General features: G+C 46.7%; 1 protein-coding gene across 2 annotated transcripts in view; it reads left to right on the plus strand.

Annotated features, from left to right (window-relative positions):
- The window catches only part of FAM53A (family with sequence similarity 53 member A), a 157,092-nt gene that overhangs the window by 66,561 nt on the left and 64,876 nt on the right, over positions 1 to 25,655 (plus strand). The window contains exons 3-4 of one of the 2 annotated variants that reach the window (XM_068106039.2): positions 1,069 to 1,129; positions 8,477 to 9,381. In XM_068106039.2, coding sequence (XP_067962140.1) covers positions 1,069 to 1,129; positions 8,477 to 9,381 — 966 coding nt within the window. The remainder of the gene's footprint in view (positions 1 to 1,068; positions 1,130 to 8,476; positions 9,382 to 25,655) is intronic. The other variant, XM_078772382.1, reaches the window with a different exon arrangement.

Raw genomic sequence — 25,655 nt, forward strand, 5'->3', positions numbered from 1 at the left:
ATTTGGATGAAAGGTTGTGGACCGGTTGGGTGTCTGACGAGGACGATTCGATTTTGGTGAAGATTTGAATATGGATTCGGATATGAGAATTATTTAATTTTTAAAGTGATTCTTCACCTTTGGGAGATTGGGCCAAAACCAACCTACAGCAGGATATCCAAAAAGTTATGGATGGATTTGGACGAAACTTGTTGGACAGGTCGTGTGTGTGACAAGGAAGAATAGATTCCATTTTGGTGAAGATCCGGATCCAGCTCGTATAATTTTTTAAGTGATTCTTCACCATTGAGTGAAATGGCCAACCTGGTGGAGGTATGCTTTCTATTGAGTGCCGTTCTAGTTGAAGCTTATATTTATAAGCTCACTCCCACCCTTTCCTTTTGAACTGGTATGGTTGTTAGGGTTAGTTCTTCTTCTGCTATTCCAGCTCCCACAATTAGCAAGTCTATCTTTTATTCCTGTTTGCCTGCTTCCTTCAATGTCCGAGTTGTATTCAGTGGTGCTTCCTGCTTCAGTTTTCAATTTGAATCGTGACATTTGTACAGACAGTTAAACCTGAAATTGCACAACTACTTGTTTCATGTGATCGCTCGTTTGGCTGAGCAGTTTGTATCCCAAGGGCATATTTTTCTGTATGTTAATCATTTATATTAACTCGCATGTTGCCCATGCCCGCACGGGATTCCAAATGGGGTTTGATGGAGGCGGCAAAAAAGCTAATTCCGTCTTCTGTCATCGAGCTAGCAAGCTGGGAGCAACAATTCGCATGTATTGCCACACCTGATACAATTGAAATTCTCTAATGTTGGTTCGGTGTTCCATTTGAATTTTTTTCTTTTTTTTGTTAGAATAAAGATATGTCTGCACATTAATTGGCAATGGAGCAGAAATGTTAGCATTTGCCCGTAAAATTGCGAGATTTACACTTGCATTGTGCCTTTGGTTGGTATTTATGATAAAACCATTGTGTCGAGCTTTGTATTTTTACCCATTTGTGGTGTTATTAGCAGTCGTTTGAACTTAGCCACTCACGAATGCCTTCTCTTCCTTCTCTCGACCCTTTTATAGTACCGGCCACAAAAGCTTAACCAGGGAGCTGCTTGGTTTTTCTACGACCTGGGGAAGCGCAGTAAGTTTGGCACATGAGATACACCACACCCTGTTCTTTCTTTTTCTGGCTTGTTCCACCACACCTTTCCCTTTTACAGGCCGGGCATTGTCTGGCCTATTTTGTTAGATTTGAGAGGGTGGGGATAGGTGGGGGATAGGGTTGAAACCTGTTCTGTCTCTATGGGTAATATGTTATGAGAGTTGCATGTGAATGTGTTTTCGTTTGTTTACTTATCCCTGCAAACTTTACCATTACTTGAGTGGTGGTTTCCCCCTTTTATTATGGGACGTCAGGAACAAGTTAGTTGTCCAAGAACAAGCAAGCCTGTCTAAGCTTGCTGAAACGGTCAACGTCAAACTAAAAGTAGTTTTTGAGTTTATTTTGATGGGCAAATTTGTTTTTGTATGCAAATGTGTCGAATTGTTTTCTTCATGCTATTATTAATTTCAAGTGGGGTGTCTTCCTTGATATTTGAAGTCGATGGATTTCTATCGTGTGCAGTCTTTGCAAATGCATTCCATCTCTGTATGAAATGGACAACAAAATTGCTCCCCCTTCCATGAAAGCAATGCAAAACACCCACTCATCCTCCCCAACCCAATGCAGAAAACTTGTGCTTATTGCAACAAGCTTGTCAATTTGTACGGATGCATTTATGTTGCGCACACGAATTGTCGATCTCCGGTTGCCACAATGTGGCACGAAAGGCAAATTTGAATGAAGTGCTGTGACTATCATGCCTGAAGCAGATTTCGCTGTGGTATAATAACACTGTTTCTCTGATAGGATTCTTTGTTTTGGTTCGAGTTAGAGAATCCATTGGATGACGGATTAGTTTGTTAGATAATTGAGGCTGGTTTAGGTGCTCCTCACTCATCCAATAAGGAAAGCAACATGACTTTTCTGTCGTACATTTTAATTGCTGCCTGTGATATCAATTCCATTTTCCAAGTGTACCAATGCAACACTTTGTTTTAAAACCTTTAATTACTTTTTCCTCTTTCTGCCTTGTTTAATTACTCATACTGGGCCCACATTCCTGCAGAGGAAGGATATTGAGTATCCCATCCTGTTGAAAAACAGCTTCTCATTTTCCAGACCTTGTCAGCTGTTTGTCTCTGCTTTTGTTGTATATTTATTTGTCTAAAATATTCTGAGCTTGTGGAATTGACTTTGGATCTAGCAGGTCTGTCTGTTGCATCAACAAGTATTAATTAAGCATGGGTCTGCACAGAGTAAGCTTGATTTTACGTTAAGTGTAGCCTGTGTTATTCACCTTTTTTGTCTCCCGTCGCACCGCGGAGCGAAAGGGGGACTATGGTTTGTGCGGGCGTGCGAATGTGCGTGCGTGTGTAAGCGAAGGACCGAATTCTAATTTGGTGTGTGGGTGCAACCCACGTCAAAATCTAAGATGGCCGCCGCCATGTATGTCTGACGCCATGTATGTCAACCTTGTGAGCGGAATATCTTGAAAAATAAGCGAAGTACCAACTTCTAATCTGGTGTGTGGGTGTATCTAGGCATAAGGAAGAACGCTATTGAAAATTTGGTCGCCACGTCAAAATCCAAGATGGCCGCCGCCATGCATGTCTGAACCTTGTGAGCGGAATATCTTGAAAAATAAGCGAAGTACCAACTTCTAATCTGGTGTGTGGGTGTATCTAGGCATCAGGAAAAGCGCTATTGAAAATTGGGTCGCCATGTCAAAATCCAAGATGGCCGCCGCCATGTATGTCTGAACCTTGTGAGTGGAATATCCTAAAACATAAACGAACTACTAACTTCTAATCTGGTGTGTGGGTGTATCTACGCATAAAGGAGAATGCTATTGAAAATTGGGTCGCCTTGTCAAAATCCAAGATGGCCGCCTTGCGTCTTCCACTTTGTCAACTCGCATCACTTCACCGACGGGGGACCCAGGCTTGTTTTTTCCTCACTGTCAGTTGTGCATAATAGGTCACTCGCCATCAAGCAACAGTGATGTTGCACAAACGAAGGAGCCTCTCCCACCTCTGTTTTATGCCTCTCCCACCCCCTTTCCCATGCCCCCCCCCAAAGCCCTCTCCCTCCCACAGATCTCTCGATGTCTCCATGTCTCTCGGTTCCTGCTCTCAAATGTTGTGTTTGTGTCCTTCCCCCTCTCTCCCCATCTTGTCTACCGCTCCCGATGTTATTTGTTTTATGTGTCGGTTTGTCTTTCTGTGTGATAAATGTTCGCTCTTTCACGAGCCTCGATCTTGTATACAAAAAAAAAAAAAAAAAAAAACACACCAAGTGCTTTTCAGACCTGGGAATGCGGGGAAGTTATTTTTCCCGCAGAGCCTGTCATGCAGAAGAAAATCTCCTTTCTCAATCTTTGAAAACTCTTATTTTGTACTGTATACATTGGTGTGCACGGGAGACTACTTTCCTAGTGAAGTATTGACCAAACATGAACGGGTTTGCTTGATCAACGGCAACAATTGGCCTCGAGATCCTTTTGAAGGCTATTCTGCCAAGCATACCGCTGGTTTATCATGCGATTAAACCGGTGTCCATTTACACGTGGGGTCGGTATCAAAAAGTCGAATTGTTGTGTACAAATCAAGGCTCGTGGAAAACCTATAATACAGAATGGATTGGGATGCAACAGAACAAAAGTGACAGTGGAAAGAGGGGTGCGAGACGACACCAACAGCAGGGTTGAGGGACAAAAGACAAACTAGGATGCTGGTATGAATGAGGGGTGGAGTTGAACAAGATGAAGCAAACTCAGGAAGGAGAAACTGTAAATTTGGAGGAAGATGGGCTTGGGCGTTAGGGTTGAGGGGCCCTCCCCCGACAGTTAACAGCCTGTGAAGATCATGGTTTTTGGATTGGGGGTGATCTGAGATGGTGGTGAACAGCTGTCTTGAAGACCTGGAGGGAAGAATGAGATCGAAGAGAATGTGGAAGTTTATTCCACAGGTGGAGGGAAAAAGAGGAACGAGTGAGTGGAGGTGAACAGTGATTTTTATTATTATTATTATTATTGATAATTTAATCCCTGCCGAAACCTTGGTAGGGGTGGGGAGAGAGAGACAGTGAGACAACAAAGGAAAGGGGGTGCAAGACCAGAAATGAGGTGGGAGAAGACGGAGTTTCGACCTGTTTGCGATGGTGGAGTGATATGCTTATAGACTGCTTCATCTTGGGATGAGTCCATTGATCTTGATTGATAATAATGATCAAAAACAGGCACACCAGTTTCCCCAAAAGCAACTTCCTCGTTGACAGTTTATAGCTCCTTTGGCGATCATTTACAGTGCAGAGCATTGGAGAAGGTCACTTTTTGGGAAACTGGTGTGTCTGTTTTTGATTGTTGTCAATTTGCTGCACTAGCAGATATCAAAATAGCCTTTGTAGAAATGTATATGTGCAGTCCAGACACTTCTGCTCCTTTTCAAAAGTAAAAGCATTGTCCAAAAACATGATTATTCTCTGCATTGCTTGCATTTGCTCCAAAATGTGAATTGGTTTGTCTTCGTGAATATCGGATGTGTCTCACAAGCAATGGAATATTTGCATGGGAATCTCATGGAAAGCCTTGGTGACTGCTGACTTGCTCTGAAGCTTGAGGGACCAGCTTCCTGTTGGGGTGATTCAGTGTGCTGTTGCAAAACAATTGATCCATGAATTTGAGTTTCCTTACAAACCCTGGACACCTAGACCAGTTTTGCACATCATATAATTTTGTCTACCTTCCTTTGCTTTTCTGTTCTGATGATACTATCGCTGTCTCTCTGACTGATAAAGCTGAGAAAGCAAGTCTTTTTGGTTAGCTTTTCTCCTCTAATTCCACAATGGATGACTCTAGCATTCCATCTCCCTCTGATGCACCCCTTACCAATCCTGTGCACCTCCCTATAATATATTTTCAAGTAGTCAGAAAAGTACTCTGGACACAATATGGACAAGATTGCATTCTTCCTCATGTCTTGAAAGAGTGTGCTTCAGAACTTGCTCCCGTGCTTGTTCGTTATTCGTTTTTGTTGAAAACCCCAAACTTTTCCTCTTTCCTGGAAACATGCTTAGTACAGCCTATTTTAAAGAAGGGTGATCTTTCAAACTCTTCCATCTACCGTCCTATTGCTCTGACTTCTGCTATTTCCAAAGTCTTTGTCGTCTTAATTCCCATTTCCTCAAGCATCTTGAATCTCAGTCTTCTATCTGACCATTAATATGGCTTTCACAAGGCAAGATTTACCGATGATTGCCTTCCTTGCATTACAAATGTCTGGGCCTCTTCTCTGAGAGACTTTGGGGAATCCTTTGTTGTTGGCCTTGATATCTCAAAAGGCTTTGACAGAGATTGGCATTGGGGTCTGATATCCAAGCTTCCCTCTTTGGCTTTCCTCCTTCACTCTGCTCTCATATCGAGCTTTCTTTCTGACCACTCTATCTCCGTAATTGTTTATGGTTCAACATCTTCCTCCTTACCCATCAACAGCGATGTCTCTCAGGGTTCTGTCCTGTCTCCAACACTCTTCCTTCTTTTTATCAATGACCTTTCTTCTGTAAATAACCACATGCACTCGTATGCTGATGACTCGACATTACATTCCTCCATGTTTTTCCCATCTGCCCCATATTCCCTCACTCGATCTACATCTCGTTTCATCACAGGCACCTCTTTAAATGCAGATTTGGACACCATTTCCCAGTGGGGAAAATTTAATCAAGTGAAGTTTAATGCTTCTAAGACTCTATTTCTTCCCATCTCTAAAACTACTCTGAAATCTCCAATCTCCTTTGAAAGCTCCACAATTACACTTGTGATTCAATAAGCCTACTAGGTATTACCTTAACATTACATTTATCTTGGAATCTACACATTACACAAATAGCTGTCTGTCTTGAAGAAACTGGGAGTCCTGTTCAGACGTCGAAGATTCTTCTCCTCTGAACAGTTGCTTCAACTATATTGAGGATTAATTCATCCTTGTATGGAGTACTGATCTCATATCTGGGGAGGTTCTAGCTCCTCGTACTTACTGGACAGAATTGAATCCAAAGTAATCCGACATCAACTCTCCCCCAATCTGACCTCAAAACTCCACCCACTTGAATTATGTCGCAAAGTTGGCTTTTTCTCTCTTCTCCAGATATTACTCTGGTTTCTGCTCCACAGAACTTTCTGCTTGTTCCTCTGCCATTAGTGAGACCATAGAATACTCGATAAGCCACGACGTCACATGAGTATTGTGTGGCCATTGGCAACTCAAGAATGGGCCATTATGATGTTTGTTTCTTCCCCTCTACTGCCAAACTCTGGAACTCTTTACCTTCTCATATATTTCCAAACACTTGTGACCTTCCCCTTTTTAAAAAGCAGATATTTTGCTTTCTCAAAAATTCTTAGATCATTCTCTTCATTCACTTTTCTATCAATACAGCTGTTTTATTTAAGGCCTGGCCTTGCTGAGGACTATATAGTCTGACTGGAGCCTTCAACATAAAAAAATAGTGATGCTGTTTCCACACTTTATTTAATCAATCAATTTGCTTATCTATATCTGATCCGATGTACCATAAATTCCACACTTTATTTGCTTATCGACATCTACCACACCGTTCCACACTTAATTGGCTCATTTATATCTGATTACAGAGTGTTGGTTCTGCTGAAGCAGTTTCTTGGCCAGGGTCATCCTGGGCAGTTTGCCATCCCTCTTCCAGCAGTAGTTAGGGCAGGAATTTGTTTGTGGTGCTGGTGATGACTTGTCTACTTTTCGCGAAGGACACCGTGGGGTCATTACGTCCAGTGTCTAATGTTGACAGATAGGACACCCAGTGTAATGTCCTTCTGAGGGATGGCTCCCACATTGATGAATCACCTTGCCTGTGAAACACAGGGATGACAGTTTGTACCTGGGCCGGGATTCAAACCCGGGCTAGACGGCTTCGAGGTAAGTGTGCATATTTCCAGGCCATCCTGTCAACCATGCTTATTAGTCCCCTACCGGTGTACACCAGAGGGGACTATAGGTTTGCACTCCGTCCCTCCGTCCCTCAGGCTGTCAGGCTGTCAGTCTGTCCCGCAAAGAACAGTTTTCCGGACTTTTTTTCTAAACTCTTAATGCTAATGATTTCAAACTTGGTACGTGGTTACCTCATGATAAGTTACAGATCAAGTTCGAACTTCACGACGTTTCGATCATTTTTGACAAAGTTATGGCACTTTGAACTTTGGGAATTTCCCCAACAGTTTTCCGGATGACAAACTGCTGGTCGGGGACATGTATTGCAGCGCAATACTCAGAATGCTTGTTTCTATACTAAATGTCATTGTTAGCATAAACTTTCAAAACGCCTTAATTCATCTTTAAAAATTATTTAACATTTTTGTATGTTTCATTTCTCGGCAAGGAATTTGTTCAACTCTTGAAACTATACTTTAGGGCTTTTCCTGTCAGCTGTCCAATCTTCACAACGTAAAGGCAGATGGGCAGCTGGCTCACAATCGAGTACACTTTCTAAGATGCAGCACCCCCTGCTGACACTACAGTTATGTTTATTTATTTGTCAAACTTGACAACGGCAGAAACTGCCTGCATCCATCCGAGCTACTACCAACCCCGCGATACTCCCTTCCTTCGAGCCTTTGCTATTTAGTCTTCTCCGAAGGTCTCCCATCCAAGTACTGACCAGGCTCACCCTTAGGTGAGTCTCCACCATTGGAGGTGATAAGTAGGGGGAAGGCGTAAGTTGAGAAACGCATGTTTCCCCCCACCCCTGACCCTCCCCCTGCAGTTGTGAAATGTTGGTCTGATTGGTATGAGCTTGTATTATTGTGTACAGTCTGAGTGTTCTGACTGAGTGAGTGTTCTTTCAATATAGCTTTCATATCGGTTTGAGCCTTTTTTTTTTTTTTTTTTAACATTAACTTGGACCCTTCACCATTTGTTTATCTACGGTATTATGCATATGACATTGATGTAAAATTGCACGTTGCTGCTATAAACCAGGTGATTGTGCCTTCAAATGTTAGAAAAAATACTTTTGTCTTTCCAGGAAAGTTTTGTAGACATGGAAATATGTGGGATCCCAATGGCAGTGGAATGCTTTTTGTGTGTTGGAGTAATTTTTTTGCCTTTGATTGTATGGTCCTGTCTAATGACATGATCTTTGATTAAACTGCTGAGTTGTGGAGAGGTAGTATGTCTTTGGCCTACAGCATCAGCAGAGTGAGACTGGTCAGATGCCACAATGAAAGCAAATGATGGATAAGTCCAGTTGGTTCTGGTATCCTGCCTGATTTCTGTTTTTGTTCTTGATGGACTTTTTCTTGCAGTTTATTATTTCCTGCCCCTGATCCTCCTTGCATTCCTGTTCCCTTCCCAACAGGGGGTCGGGGCTCATTGTGGACCATGTTCTCCCAGAGCTGTCCAATGAAGATCTGTCCCAAGGCACGGGTTGGTCTATCTTTTATGGAACCATCGACCCGTAGTGACATATCGTGGTCCCTTGCAGCTGCCAACTCGCCCAGCACCGAACCTGCCGTGACGGGCCTCATTCAAGAGCTAAGCTTGAGTGATGGAGCTACAGCTGGTAGTCCACAAACACCACCCACCAAGCGACACTGCCGCTCTTTGTCTGTGCCCGAGGAGCTGTCACGCTGCCGCTCACCATGGAAGCCTTGCTCTCGTGTATGGACACCTGTGGCCAAGCGTCGTTGCCATTCTGGTGGCAGCAGCTCTGTGGCACTACGCGTTCCTCTTCTACCACACCGTACTGCACATACCGAGTTCTGCAGTTCACCAGCAGTTTTCACAGGATGGGCACCAGTTGGGGGTTGCAGCAGTGCTTTTACTGGCTTTGGCACACCACCGGAGTCCCCAGTTCCACGTCCAGCCTCTGCAGCGAGTGTTGGCTTTGTAGATGGCTGCACAGAGGTTTGCAGCACTGTTTGGCTTGGTGGAGCCCCCTGGTTGGGGTTAGGCACACAAAACACTGCTGTAAATACCAACGAAGTATCAGGTAATGGCTCTGTTGGATCATGGGCACGACGACTGTCGCTCTCTCAAGAGAGAATTGTCGACCGTGGACAGTTGTGGGTTGGTGGTTGTGGAGCTGTTGGAAGCAGAACAGAGAGCACACCTGAAGCAGAGCGACAAACTCCTCTGAGGCTGCCACGCTGTCGATCACAGCCATGCGTGTCCAATGGCCGCAAGTCTGGGCTGAAGCGTCGTCGTGGTGAGGATGCCCGGTGCATCCGACCATCTCTCGACTTCCTCAAAATGACCTCTCAGGTAATATATGTGCCTTGCTATCAGGGGAGGGGAAGAGATGGCTCTTGCTGGTAAGTGGCCACAGCAGTGAAACTTGGTTAATGACTTCAAAGGATAATGTGAAGAGGGAGTGAGCATTGTGAAAATTGATGGTAATTGTTATGCTTTTTTGTTTTTATGCTTTTCTTTTGACAATAAACTTGAAGAATGTCCAACAGAGTAAAAACATGGAAGGTTTTATTTTTTTAATATTAACTTCATTGATGTCAAGTTACACTTTGGTTTCAGACCTGGTCACTCTACTCTGGACATGCTGCTTCTGCTTTCTCAACAATGGATGGAGGTCCTCAATGCCAAACAGGAAATTAGAGCAGTCTCCCTTGACATATCACGTGCCTTCGATACGGTCTGGCACCCCGCTCTGCTCACCAAACTCTCCTCTTTTGGTATCCATGGAAATCTCCACGCATGGCTGGCAGACTTCCTCTCTAGTCGTAGTCAACATGTGGCCCTGAATGGGTTTCTCTCATCTCCTCTTCCTGTTCAGGCTGGAGTTCCCCAAGGCAGTGTTCTGGGCCCTGTGCTTTTTCTGGTCTTCATCAATGATCTCTCTGACTCTCTTGAAAATCCTCTCTATCTCTTTGCTGATGACTCTACTCTCTGTCGCTCCATTCTTCATCCCTCAGATCGGCAGTCTGCAGCCTCCTCACTCTCTGCAGACCTGGACAAAATCACAGACTGGGCAAACAAGTGGAACATGTCTTTCAATCCTGACAAATCTCACACTCTTACGATGCCTCTCCGAAAAGACCAACTGGACAACCCTCCCATCCACTTTCTGAATAATCCTCTCCAAGAAGTTCTGTCACTCAAGCTTTTGGGTCTCACTATCTGCCATGATCTTTCCTGGGAAAACCACATTTCAAATCTGGCCTCCAAAGCCAGTCCCCGACTGGGCATCCTCCGTCGTGCGAAGTCCTTCCTTGGCACACCTGAGCTCCTCACCACATACAAGGCTTTCATCCGCAGCTCAATGGAATACTGCTCTCCCCTCTGGGCTGGTGCTCCTGCCTCACACCTAGCTCGTCTTCACGCTGTTGAAACCAAAGCATTCAGAATCATTGGAATCTCCCGCGATGAAGCTAACTCCAAGGGCCTCTCACTCACTCACCGCAGGCAGGTTGGTGGTCTTTCCGTCTTCTACCGACTCCTCTCTGGCCTTGCCCCCCCAGCTCTCTCGGGGCTCTGTCCCGCAAATATTCCTACAGGTCGCACAAGATCTGCCTGCAACCCTCTTATGGTTAAACTGCCAAAATCAAGACTCTCTGCTCACCTTCACTCCTACATTCCTCTTTTCTCCCACCTCTGGAACAAACTCCCTCACTCTCTTCAATCCCCCTGCACCCTCCAGGTCTTTAAAACAGCTGTTCACCACCATCTCTTATCTTCCCCCCATCCAAAACCTTGATCTTTTCTACCCCTGATAATTTCACCCCAAATCCACTTTTTCGAAATACCAACTTCTGTCCTGGAAGTCCTTGGTGTCCTTGTGTTTTATACTTCTCCCTCCTCCCCCCCCCCCTTCCCACGCCTCCCCCCCCCCCCAAGCCCTCTCCCTCCCACACTTCTCCCTGCTCTCAAATGTTGTGGTTGTGTGCTTCCCCTTCTCTCCCCATCTTGTCTTCCGTTCCCTCTTTTTATATATTTTGTTTGTCTGGTTGATTTGTTTGTGAAGTAAATGTCAGCTCTTTCACGAGCCTCGATTCAGTATACAAAAAAAAACAAAAAAAAAAACTGAAGCTGTTTACAGGTTTGCTTTGTTGGTGATGGGGGGATGGGAGGGGTGGATTGTGAGAGCCTCATTTCGTCAGGGCATGGACTCTCCAAGGTGTCAAAAGCAGTGCACAGGAACATTGGCCCATATTGACTCCAATACTTTCCTTAGTTTTGTCAAGTTGGCTGGTAGTGGATCTCTACTCAGAATAGCTCGGTCCATCTCATCCCACATATGCTCAATTGAATTGAGATCTGGTGACTGGGCAGTCCACTGCAGGAAGCTGAATTTACTGTCATGTTTGTGGAACCATGCCTGGACAAACCTAGTCATGGGGCATTATCCTGCTGGAGAAATCCATTCACAGAGGGATGCACTGTTGCCATGAAGGGATGCACCTGATTCGCAATGACGTTCAGATATCCTGTGGCATTCAAACGTTGCTCCACTTTTATCAAGGGGCGCAATGTGTGTATTTAACAGGTCAATAAGGGATCATAGCTTTCACCTGGATTCACCTAATCAGTCTTTCATGGAAAGAGCAGGTGTTTTGAATGTTTTGTGTGTATGTATTAACAGGATCTGAGGTAGAATGCACACATACATGTGCATATGTATATATTCGCGGGTGTGCGTGTTGCGATGCACGTGAAGGTGGATACTTTGAGACCAGGGAGGGCTCCACTCCACTTTAAGAAACCCGCATAAGGAGATAGCAACCAACGACACACACATCTATATACACACATGACTTTTAGAGGAGACAAACAGCCACTGAGCTTGGGGGTTAGTGCTACCACTTCCCGGGCCAGCGATTTCCTAGCAATGGTGGCACCTTTCTCACCGCACCCAGTGGGGCATTTCCTGAGGACTTTCCTCCTCACCATGAATGCCAAATTGTGATTGTTGGTCTGTGCTTTATCCTGTTTGAATGTTGAACATCAAACTAGGAAGCAGCACATACTCTCTGCCAGGTATGATTCTGCCAGGAGGTTGGTTCTTCCATGCATTCTGTGATGCGATATTTCCCATAATTTTATTTGGACTTTGGTTGTTTTTCACATTTCTTCCTGTCCAAATATTCCCCAAAAGCTTCTATGATAACGGCAGGACGTTGAGGTTGCCATTCTCATAATTGTAGAGTTCCTGACTCTGCTTTTCTTTGTAAATATGTTTTAATGGCATTTGCAGTGTTTTTGGGTTCATCGTTGTGCTGGAAAAAGTTGTTGCCGATTAGCCTCCTTCCTGACGGGATACCATGGTGGATTAGGATCTGCTTGTACTCATCAGCATTCTTGTTCTTTCATTTCTCAGCAAATCACCAATGACAGCAACAGAAATATACAGTATTCCCAGACCTGAACAATGCAACCACCCTCCTGTACAGTAGGTTGTAGACGCATCTTTATGCTTCTGACCAATCATCTTTCTTACATACTGCCTTCTTTGTTCCAAAAATTTAAAACTGACCACTCCAAAATGCCTTTACATGCTGATCAGCACCCCAACTCTGTTCTTTGGGATATTTAAGTTTATTGGTTTTGTTACCTTTACACAGATGGGGCTTTTCGACCAACTTGCCCTTGGAGACCACTTTTTTTTTCTTTTTCTTTTTTAAATAAAGATACCTGACAGTAGATGATTAGTAGCCTGGTGTTGGCTTCACAGTTAGGGTGCTGGCTTGGGATCCTCGGATCCCGAGTTCAAATCCCGGTCGATGGTTGAATTAACGCCAGGTGGGTTGACTCAGCCTGTTATCATTCTGAGGTTGGCAAATTAACTACCAGCTCACTGGTAATTGGGGCACATCATTCAGCAGCACAAATGCGCTTCCAGAGAAATAATGCAACCAGCAGCCACAGGCTACATATGAAACAACTTTTCAGGTTCACTATGTTAACATATAAAGTCGTTCTAAATTTTGGGAGATTAGCAAACCTGTACATTTTTGGAATCAGAGCATGGAGAATCCGAAAATCAGTTTGCATTTGCACAGACACCTGCATGGCCGCCATTTTGGATTTTCAAAATGGCCGCCATAAAATACATATTTTGCGCTATCTCGGCTTCGAGTCAACCTAGAAACTTAATTAACTATGCTAATCCTATGTTTTCTGGGTCAAGGAATCCAATAAAGGCCTCAAAATAGTGCTCAGGATTATAGCGCAACATTGTTTTTATATTTTAATAGCGCAACAAAATAGCGCAATAATTAATAGCACAACAAACAAAGGTAATTGAAAACCATTGTCTTTATATTTGTGATATAACTATTACATAATACTTGTAATAGTTATAATAATAATACTTGTAATACTTGTAATATTACAAGTATTATTACAAGTATTACATAATACTTGTAATAGATATTGCAAGTCCTTTGAAGTTATAGGTATGGGTTTATAAAGCAAGAAAGCAGCCTTGTTAGTGTCAGATTGAACTACAAGTCCTATACACAGGATCTACTAGGTCTATACCGTTCAGGAATATGCTTTTACAGATCTTCATCATTGTTCTGAGTCATTTTCATGCAGGTGTCTACGCAAATGCCAGCATTAATTTTTGGATTCCTCATGCTTTGAATATTCCAAAAATGTATCGTTTTGCTCATCTCCAAAAATTTTGAACGAAAAAACATGGTGAACCTGACTAAACAAGTATATGACTCCACTTGAACCCCTGATATCTGTGCCAGTTCCTTTGATGCAAGTTCAGCACTTTTTAATGTTTTTTTATATTTCTTCTTGATTTCATTAAGTTTTGCTCATCTGTTTTGCTGAGCTTCTTTGGCCTTGCCATCCTTATTCTAACTTCACTGGTCGCATCTTTCTGCATTGTTTTTGAATGCTACATCTGGAAATGCCTGGTTTGTGTGATATTTCTATCTGAGAATTGCTGCGTTGGTGTTGAACAATTATTTAGTCTTGTCAAGTTTGATATCGTGGGCATAATGCAGGTTTATTGCCTGCAAGAGAGAAATCACAAATTGGTGAATTTAAAAAAAAAGAAAAAAAAAAGTGGTGGCCCCGGACTTTTGCTGCAGCAGCAGTACTGGCGGGCATTTGTGTATTCTCGTGTGCAACTAAAATTCCCCTGGTGTGGGATAATGATTATATTGAAGATATTTATATCTTGTGTTCAGAATAGCTGTTGTGCCAGAGATCGAGTGTCTAGTCTCTCATCCTTTTGTAATTTCCCCTGTTGTAGGTCTAAGTGTCCTTATTATTGAATAACTAGCCGAAACCCGTGGAACATCCACGGAAGGGAGGATGTGGTGTATGGATAGAGTGTACCATTATGGATGGCATAGGGGATTCGCTTGTCCGAGTAAGAGTTAGGAAGAAAGATCAATTTTCACTTGTGCAAAAATGCTACTCACAATTACATCGCCTGTGCGTCGGCCTGTGATTGAGCCAGAGAGTTGGCCTGTGAGTCAACTTCCTTTCCAATGTCTGCAAGAGTTGAAATACTGATTGTGAATGTGTAAAATTATATGAAAGAAGAACATGCATATCAATAGACGATGCCATCGAAAAGGAGAGCAGCTGTCCATAGAAAAGGATGTCTGACTTATCAATTTGACATTATTGCACAGGAAATGACAAACAAAGAAACAGTTCATTTCCATCGGGTAATATTACGATGAGAGATCAGCCGATACCTTTATTATGTCCATCAGCATCCAGGGCACTTAGAAAAAAAAAACGTGGCATCAGCCAGCCGCAGCCAACTATCACGTACCGTCTCGAAGTCAATGCCATCCTTTTATCTCTTCGTATACAACTCACTGATCGCAACGTCACTCCATTTAACTTTATTAAAATGACGATAAAGACGTGAAACCCGTGGAACATCCACGGAAGGGATATCGTTCGTCTGTTTTCAGCTCGTTATCTTCAAGCTTCCTTACGTCTCGCCACCTGCTACACCTCTCTGAGTTACGAGGATTTATGCAACGCACCCCGAGTATCGCAACGTCACTCCATTTAACTTTATTAAAATGACGATAAAGACGTTTTCTTATATATCCTAATTTAAAATGTTCAAGGGAATAAAAAGACCATTTGGTTCACACCACCCATCACACCACTCGACTGTCGAATCAGCGGACGGCTCGCATCGCCTTCGCCCAGCAGACGCCAATACGATGGTGTCGTAAGATGGCGTCGTATCGGCCGATAATCGGATGCTTTTGGGTCCCAAAGTCGGCGAATTCAGATTTTTCGAGTATGGCTGTACGTGATAAACAAAGAGCGCGGTTCGTAGATGGAAAATGCATTAGTGCTGTGGGCATCGGGTCACTGGGTGCGGCGTAAAAGGGATAACAAAGTCGAGTCCTTACGGTATTATTATATAGATGTTATACTTTCTTCCTTTGCAACTCAGTCATGGGTGACATAAGCTCCAGACCACGTCCTGTGATTGGACGTTTTTGAATGCCAGGTCACAGGTGGTCTATGTGCCAGATAATCAAGTGTCGAGAATTACATTGTGCATCACCTGCACTGAACCAATTCCTTTAAAGTCCAGGCCCTCCTCTCCAAAACAGACTGATTTGCCATGAGTCACTCGGTAAGTGTTATCATTTCCCAGGTATGACAGTGGTGATTTACATTGTAGATATCATGGGAAGTGTAAGTTATTCAGTTGAGAAGCAAAGACGTTCGCGGGAAAGATATGTTTATCTAGCTGGTGGGAAGAACGCCCTCCGTGGGGTACAGTGCCAGACAAATAGAGCGGGGTGCATCTAACACCCGGAGTTTCTGCTCAAAATGACATCTGACTTCACCACGCTTCTTTCTACCGCATTGTGAAATCGCCAGCAGGCTGGAATTCTTTCTGCCTTTTCATTTTAATTCAGCTCCTCCTCCTGTGTGTCCGTGTCTTTCATTCACGCATAGGTTAAGATGGGTGTTTTTCATCCGTATTTGTTTGGAAAAGCAAATGGTTGTAGATGCACTCCTTGGGCAAATGCTCCTTTTCAGTCACGTCCTTTTATTTTCTTCATCCCTGTCATCCCCCTCACCTAGATATTGAACCTTTATTTTTCTAAGCAGGATCGTCTTGGCTTATAAGTGGTTCCACCTGCTAGTTAGATTGTAAATGGGGTGAATCGGGGAATTTCCAGCTGTCGATTCACCATAAGCACGTGTATATATGCATATGTATGTATATATTGTCCTGTCCGCAGCTGGGTTACCACCGAGCCGCGGACGGATGAACCGAACCAAGCTTTAACTCCCGAGGCAATCTCCAATTATGGCGCGCGCGGGACCGAAGAACCACGAAGCGTTTATTCTCACAAACACACAGGTTTATTCCGAACCCAACCAATAGCACAACAAAACGTAACGATAATTATTTGCAATAAAATAAAGCATTGAATGAGAATAAATAAAAAGTGTTGAGGTAAAAATATGAAGGTGGAGATCCTCCACACCGACACAAAAACACACCACAGGGTGAAGTAAGAAAATAAGTCTCGTCCCGGCACTCATCTGAACCACATGGATCCTGTGCTAAGTCAGCAGCCGTAGAAGGCCGAAGCCACAAAGGCGGGAAGCCTGGCTAAATGGCGGCAATGTCGAACGCCGAGGACACCCGGTATCGAGGCGAGCAGCGTAGACGGCCCTCTTTCTCAAAGTGTCACACTCCTTTTTGTTGAGATAATACTCCTGGGGAAGGACAGCGCAACCTTCAGCACCCCAGCAACGGTAGCACAAGCCTCCACACGGCACACTCTCCTAATGCAATCAGACTCTCTCGAACCTTCTCTTCACTCTCCAATCTTGCTTCTCGCTCGCGCTTCGCCCACGTCATCAGGCTGTGTCACTTGGGAGTGTGGCCTGCCAGCCCCACCCCCCACCCATGGAACCATTTAAACTCCGCCTCTCCTAGGCGGGTCTTTGCCTTATCGTGTCCAATGGAGTGTGAATAACCTCGGCTGGCTGTTGTTATAAATGTTAGATAAATGTTGGGAATGACCACAGGGGTATGAGGAAGAGGGGAAATTATCCTTATGCCTACTACTAATTAACATGGCATAACCCCCCCCCCCCCCCTCTTCCTTTCCCCACAAAATGGGGAAATTAACATGGCAAAACCACCATGAAATGGAATGAAAGTGTTGTGGTAGGTGGGGAGGGAGGAGGTAGGGAGAGGGTTAAACTACAATTAGGGAGGGGATATTTGTTCACAACCAATTGCCGCTTTCATTGTCTTTTATTGCTATTATTATTATTATTATTGTTATGAATTTGGTAGAGCAACATCTCGAGCTAGGTAGATCTGTATAGGTAGGTATTCGACTGTTATGACAGGGACTCTACATGTAATAAGTTCTTGATGTTTAGGCGCTTGTCGGGATAAGATGTATGATTGTGGATCTACCTGGAGATTCGAGTGTTAAGTAGTGAGGGATTAAAGGTAACGCCCCTGTGAGTCTCACCTAGTAGTCAAACCTTTGTCCATTATGGCACTGCAGACCACATAAACATTAGTTAGGTCCCTAGCGCAACATTAAATAATTCCTTTCCCTGACAATGACCGGAACAAACGGACAGGAAACTAGGCCAGGACACTGCCGATGATGGCCGCAGCCAGCTACACCTTCGCTGGGCCTCGAGTGCCACGCGCTATCACAACACTACAGGCCTGTGATTCGGTGGAGGGCACTGATTGGGTGGCACACCAAGGGACGTGACGTCACCAGCGAGGTTATTTAAGGGAGCGCCAAACGCTCTCTTGGCTCTTGTTCTCTTGCCTCTCTGGCGTCTGGCAGTGCAGCTTTTGGTCTCTTGTGGTTCATGCTCTTAGTTGCGCAGCAGTTGAGAAGAGCTCTGCAGAAGAGTTGGCTGCCAGCACTCCCACAGAGAGTTCACTTCAGTTGAGCCGGAGGAGTTGAGTTGAGACCAGTCCCAGAGCGAGTTGGAAGGACGAGACATGCAGTCACACCTGCGTTCTCGCCGTTCCTGTCTTTTCGTGCTTCGTGTGGGGATCGATCTTGGTTGAAGCCGCTGGCCTGCGTTGGGTGCCTTGGAGATTGGTGCACCGACCTTGTGGGCGGCGAGAGGATCGGAGCTTGGAGAAGGCCTGGTGGCGGCTGAGCGCGGCCGTGTTACAAGAAGACGACAGAGACAGATAAGCCCGGGCTCCGCGTACACTGTACACGGCGTGACGTGTTTCTTTTGCAATTCATAATCTCCCTCGTGTCGTGTTTGGTATCTGTTGTGTGTGGGATCCCAATTTAGGCTTCTGATTAGAGTTATTACCGGCGCGGGCTTTTTCACTGTCTTTACTTTTCATTAATAAATCCTTATATTATTTTCTGTATATATCTGAACGCAGTTTCCTGGGTGTTTGATTTTAATAGATAAGGCGGCGGAGCTTTGCTGTGTCCCGCCATTCCGCGCGTTTAACTTTAAGTGTTTGATTTGGAATCCGCATCCGCTATTGAGTTTTCGCCTCGGGAGTTAAAAGCCTCGCAATTGGCCATCCGCAACTGTGGTGTTAATCGCGGTTGCGTGACAAGTGGTGTCAGAAGTGTAGAATTCGAACCCGTTGGACAAATTTTTTTGTCCGCGGCGAGACATCGACACGGTCGGGCATACATTGCGCCCGACGTTCGAACGCAAAATTTTTATAGGCGAGGCGGAGAAATTTGTATAGTCAATTGGACATACGGAGCGCGATATCGCGTCTTCGTCAAATTTAAATTGTGTTACTGGAATTATTAAAATAAATACGCGCGCGGGAAACAATCTTCCGGAAGGCGGATGTCGGAGATTGATGAGATGGAGGTACGCAGCGAGGCCTCCGTCAGCGGCGGGAGTGAGCCGGAAATAGGGGAATTAGATGTAGAGGTGAGCCTTGGAACCTCCCCCGTCCCGAGCATCAACTTTCCCCCCTCCCCCACCGGGGAGTCTGGAGCAGTAGGAGCGGCCCCGACAACCGACCAGATGTTGGGTCAATTGCTTAGGAAAATGGAAGGAATAGAAAAGAACAGTGAGCGAGCCAGTCGGGAATTGAAAAATATAATTGATGGGCTGGAAAATAAAATGGAGGGAATGAGTAATGATATGGGAGAAATGAAAAACAAAATGGAGTCCCAGGGGAATGAATGGAGGGAAGGACTGAGGGATATGAGTGACCAAATTAATGGATTAAAAGGGGAAATGAATGCTCAGAACGAGCAATTGGAGAACAAAATTAATGCCCAAACAAAAAACATGGAGGGGCAAATGGATAGATTAAAGGAGGGTTTGAAAGAACAGATCGAAGGGATGGACAGCAAAATTGAGGGATTGGAGGGAAAAGTGAATGAACGAATGAACAAATGAAAGAGAGGAATGAAAAATTGGAAGGAAAAATTGGGGAAATGGCACAACAGCTGGGGAAACGAATTGATGGCATCGAAGGGAGTGTGCAAAACCAAATTACGGGTAGACTGGGGGAATTGGAGGATAAAGTAGAAACTAGAGGGGGGGAGATGGAAAAAAGCCATAGGGGTGGCAAGTGAATCGATACGGACAGAATTAATGTCAAAAATAGAGGAGGGCGTGACCCAGGCGGCCCGAAAGGGGGAAGCGTTGGACGGTCGAATTGATAAAGCAAATGGGGACCTGGAAGGCTATCGGGGCCGGGTGGATGCCAGAATGCTACAGCAGAGTGAGGAATGGGGACTGCTCAACCGAAAGGGGGGCAAATTGGCCGAGGAGGTGAAAGGGTTGGAAACCCGCATAAAAGGGCAGGAGCAAGGGTTAATTGAGAAAGGCCTGTGGGGCCGCAAATGGATAATGAAAGGGTGAGTGATTTTATGCAGGAGTGACTGGAGACCTGGGACAATACCATCAAGGAGGAGGTTGGTCGGGTTCAAGAGAGCCTGAGGGAAGAGGTGAGTAGGTCGGTTAAACATCTTCAGGATCAGATTAAGGTGACCCAGGAGACCCTCACCACGAGCCACATTTGGACACCAGAGGCTCCGAAACGGAATACCCAGTTGGGGGGGGGGGGGGGGTGTTTTGGCCCCGGACTGGATTTGGACAGAGAGGAATCGGGGAATAGAGTCTCTGGAAAAACAATCCCCCTCGTACATTTTGACGGATCAGGGAGCCTCGAGGCTTTCCTGACACAATTTGAGTGTGTGTCTCAGCTCAATGGTTGGGGAGAGCGGGAGCGCGTGGGGAATCTGGTGGCGACACTGCGGGGGTCAGCCGCAGACGTGTTAAACGTAGTCCCAGAGGGAATATTGACCAGCAAGGCCATGTGTGAGGCCTTGAATAACAGGTACGGGACAGGTGCAAGGTGCGACCTGGTCAGGGCACAGCTGCTGCATCGCAGGCAAAAGCCTAACGAGACGTTGCAGGAGCTGGCCCAGGATATATACCAATCTGTGAGGATAGCATACAGGGACCTACCAGCACAGGCGTGGGACAAGCTGGCGATAGAAAAATTTATGGCGGCTCTCCCTGATCCCGAGGTCTGGACGTTGGTGGAGTTACAGGACCCATCCACGGTGCACCGGGTGGCGGAATGCGCGGCGAGACTGACCTTTTTGAGAAGGTCGAACCGCGCATCGGAGAGGGCACCTGTGACGGTACGGCAGGCCGAGGTGCGGGATCAGGAAAAGCCGGAGGATGACATAGGGCGAATGTTAAGGGGAATCAGCCGCCAGCTGACAAATTTGGCCGGGGGCAAATTTGCAGGGAGCGAGTCACGACAGTTTGGTCCAGGTTTGCCATTGGGACGGCCTGATTTTTATCGGGCTGGGCCGGGAGAAAGGGGTGCTCCGCCTGGCTACCGGTGGGGTCCATTCTTGGGGACTCGTTTTAGATGTGGGAGAAGAGGGCACAGTCAGAGGAATTGTCAGCAACCATATGGGCCCCCACCTCCTGACAGGCTTCGCAGTCCAGAAAGGAGGGGGTCCCCAGTAGGTCCACAGGCGCCAGACAGAGGACCACCACCTCGGCCAGGGCCAATAGCAATAGAGTGTGCGGGAAACTAGAACGAGCCGAGCATACGGGGCCATGCTCGGCTGGCAAGTGTGTGGAGAAGCGCCCTCCTTTGGTGGAAGTAGTGAATTGTGGACAAATTGGCACAGGTAATCTAAGGGTTAGATGCAAAATTGAGGGAGAATTTTGTGAGGCTGTGGTGGACACTGGAGCCAGTGACACCATTATCAATCCGGGTGTGCTAGACCAGAGTGTTGGAGGCTGGGACAAAATTGATAGGGTAGAAGGACACAGCCTTCAACTGGCTACGGGGGCAACGGCACCAATATTGGGACGCGGAGTGGTGAGGATGGAGTTTGGTGGCCTGGAGGTCAGCGTGGTTGTGTGGGTGGCGGGGGTGTGCGATCAGTGTCTGTTGGGACTGAGTTTCCTGGTGGAACATGACTGCCAATTAGACCTTGGGCGTGGTCACATGTGGTTGGGCACTGAGAGGCTGCAGTTAGTGGGACTGGGGGATGACGAGGAGGTGCAGGGGACGTGGTTGGAGGTGCCACGCACTGTGACCGTGCCTCCCAGGTCCGAGAGAGTGGTGATGGCAGAGTTAGCAGCAGGTGCTCAACCCATTGGCCAGCTGGAGCTAGTGGAGTCGTGGTCCTCGCAGGGGACGGAGGGATTAATGGTGGGTCGCACCCTCGTAGACACCCGTGGGCCTATGCTGGCAGTCAGGCTGCTCAACTTGTCCGGCAGCCCCCGCACTATAAGGGGCGGAGCCATCGTAGCCAAATGCAGTTGTGTAGTATTGGTCACCGGAGGAGGTGGATCCACATGCTTGCCAGTACAGCCGGAAGGAGGGCAAAATTTGGGGAAATGTGATTGGTCAGAGGGAGTGCGGGACATGATGACACGCTCTGAAGAGGGCCTAATATCGGAGCAGGTAGAGACGTTGCACAATTTGGTTGGTAAGAACTTGGGTGTTTTTTCTCTCTCCCCCGAGGATGTTGGACGCACGAGTCTCGTCAGGCACCAAATTAGTACTGGCGAGGCTCGGCCTGTTCGCCAACCGCCGAGGCGGCTCCCTTTCGCTAAGAAAGAGGAGGCAGAGGAACAGGTGAGCAAAATGGAAAGAGCCGGATTTATCGAGCCCTCGGTGAGTCCTTGGGTGTCACCCATTGTGCTGGTGAAGAAGAAGGATGGGACCACTCGGTTCTGTGTGGACTACCGCCAGCTCAATCATGTGACACTCAAGGACTCGTATCCCCTGCCAATGATTGATGACACCCTCGATGCCGTTTCAGGCTCAAAATGGTTCTCCACATTGGATTTAAAGAGTGGTTATTGGCAGGTGGAAATGGATAAAGAGGCGAGGGAGAGAACAGCGTTCACCACAGGAAAGGGTCTCTGGCAGTTCGTCGTCATGCCCTTTGGATTGTGCAATGCCCCTGCCACGTTTGAGCGTCTGATGGAACGTGTTTTAATTGGCTTACCGTGGCAGACTTGCCTAGTCTATTTGGATGATGTATTGGTCCACGCTCCCACATTTGAACAGGCTGTTGAAAATTTGTCAGAGGTATTTGGGAGATTAAGGGGTGCCGGGTTGAAATTGAATCCGAGCAAGTGTGAAATTTTCAGGAGGGAAGTGACTTACCTGGGTCACGTGATTAGTGAGAGCGGCGTGGCCACTGACCCTGGAAAGGTAAAATCTGTAAAATAGTGGCCTGCCCCAAAAAATGTAAGAGGTCAGAGGATTTTTGGGCCTCTGCTACAGGAGATTACAGGAGATTTGTGGCAAATTTCGTGGAAATTGCAAGACCTTTGCACAAATTGACAGAGAAAGGAGCCAAATTTGTTTGTCAGAGAGCTGCATCGAGGCATTCAGTCACTTAAAACAACGTCTGGTGGAGGCCCCAGTTTTGGCATACCCGACGGAGGATGGCAATTACGTCCTGGACACAGATGCGAGCCAGGAAGGATTGGGAGCTGTGTTGTCACAAATGCAACAATGAGTCGAGAGGGCTATTGCGTATTACAGTCGGGCACTTTCGAGGCCCGAACGAAATTATTGAGTTACCCGCAAAGAACTATTGGCCTTGCTGTCTGCAGTTGGACACTTTCACCCTTACCTTTATGGGAGGGAGTTTGTGATCCGAGTGGATCATGCCTCCTTGCAATGGCTCCTTCGGTTCAAAGAGCCGAGGGACAAATTGCAAGGTGGCTTGAGAGGCTGTGCAGCAGTATAATTTCACTGTGCAACATCGGCCTGGCAAAGCACATGCCAATGCAGACACTCTCTCTCGGCGCCCCTGTTGGGAGGCACAGTGTAAATTTTGTGATAGACAAGAAGCCAAGGATCCAATTGGGCAGGGCCAAATTGATGCATGCCTATATGCAGCGAGAGTGACCAGGCGAACTTTGCCACAACCCCCACCTGAATTGGGCGAGGTGAATTGGCAAGAGAGTCAAAGGGAGGATCCTGTTTTGGGGCCCCTTTTTCATTGGCTAGAGGAGGACAAAAGACCTTCTTGGGAGGAGATTGCTCCACACAGGGCCCAGGTAAAGGCCTATTGGGCACAGTGGCAGATGTTGGGGTTGAAAGAGGGCTATTTGTTCAGAAAGTGGGTGACACCAACGGGCTATGTAGCTTCCTGGTTGATAATTGTACCCAACAAATTGAAGGAAGTAGTTATGGGGCACGTGCATGGGACTAGGACAATGGGACATTTGGGCGTGGCCAAAACTTTGACCAAATTACGGCAGAGGTTCTACTGGGTGAATTCGGGCAGAGACATTCAAAATTGGGTGAGATCCTGTGACCTCTGCCGCGGTAAGAAGGGACCCCCACGTGCGCGCAAGGGCCCGCTCCAGGTGTACAATGTCGGAGCACCGCTCGAGCGGGTGGCAGTAGATGTGGTGGGGCCCCTGCCAGCCACCCGCCGAGGGAATCGGTACATTATGGTGGCAATGGACTACTTCACCAAGTGGCCAGAGGCCTACCCATTGCCCAACCAGGAAGCCCGGCTGGTAGTTCTAGTTGAGGGATTCTTCTCCCGATTTGGCGTCCCAAGGGAGCTACACACTGACCAGGGCCGGAACTTTGAATCCGCCCTCCTGCGGTCGGTGTGCGAGCTCCTCCAAATTCATAAGACCCGGACGACCCCCCTTTGGCCTCAGTCGGATGGGATGGTAGAGAGGTTCAACCGGACACTGTTGACACAATTGGCCCTCTTTACATCTGAAAACCAACAGGATTGGGACGAGCACCTTCCCTTTATATTTATGGCATACCGGACCGCTCAGCATGCGACCACTCGGTGCACCCCTGCCTTGTTGATGTTTGGTAGGGAGATGCGAGTCCCCACAGATTAGTTGATGGGACCGTCACCAGGGGAACCGGGTGAGCCAACTGTGGAAAGCTATGCAACCAATTTGAAAGCGAGCATGGAAAAGGCTCATGAGTTTGCGAGGAAGCAAATTGGCTTGGCTTCTTTGCATATGAAAACGCGGTATGATGCTCGGGCTCACACACCTCGGTTCCTTCCTGGAGACCTTGTTTGGCTCTACTGGCCCCGGAGAAGGAAGGGGGTGTGCCCAAAACTCACCTCACCTTGGAAGGGCACCGGGGTGGTGCTTCGGCAGGTGACTGATGTGGTGTTCAAAATTCAGATGGGCCCGCATACCCTTCCACAGATAGTTCACGGGGATAGATTGAGCTCCTACATGGGTCGGGAGGCTCCAGGGTGGATTGGAAGGGTGAGGGGGAAATTAAGTGTGGTGGATGACGCTCTTGGACCCGACCAACCTGCAACTACCTGCACTTGAGGTGAGTGTTTTGAGGAGTACTGTCCCAGGCTTCAGGACTTGCTTTGGAAATTGGGGACATGTAATTTGGAGTTGGAAGGCGGGTGAAAGTGATGACATGGCCGGTGAGGGGATGGAATGGGAGCCACACAGTGTCTTGTGGGTGGCGTATGTTTTTGTGTTGTGGTTATGTGTTTTGATGTGGTCGTGAGGTTGGAAAAATATGAGCGAGTCATGATTATTGAGTTTTGAAATGCGTTTTGAAAATGGAAATGTGTAATGATTCAATGATTTGAACTATGAATGGGATTTCACATGTAGCAGGCCATGGCAAACTTTGAAACACCTTTTGTACTACCATCATCTATGGAATTGTGCTGAGTTGTGTGGAGAATTGAATGGCAGCGGGGGAGGAAGTGTGTTTTGGGGTCTTGTGGGTGGGGAAGGTGTGTGTGTCCGCAGGTACAGAGCAAGCTCTGAGGAGCGATGCCTGCGGGCCTCCCCTCTGCGGCAATTACCCCTGGCAGCCGGTGGTAACTGGAAATTGGAGCTCGTCGGTGGAGGGTCTGGTTGGGCGCTGCGGGGTGAGGAAGTCCCCCGGTGACCCGTGTTGCTGCGCGGAAGCAGGAGGCAAAGGGGCCTGGTGTGTGTGGAGACCCTCACCGGCGAGGTAACGGCGGGAAGGGGCTGTTGGGCTGTCACGGGGCCAAGAGGTCAAGGGGGGGGGGGGGTGGCAATGAACTTGTAAGTCGGTTGACTTGTTTTTGGGACTGCGG

This window comes from Myxine glutinosa, chromosome 2 (assembly GCF_964187855.1).
Source record: "Myxine glutinosa chromosome 2, kmMyxGlut1.1, whole genome shotgun sequence".
Lineage (NCBI taxonomy): Eukaryota > Metazoa > Chordata > Myxini > Myxiniformes > Myxinidae > Myxine > Myxine glutinosa.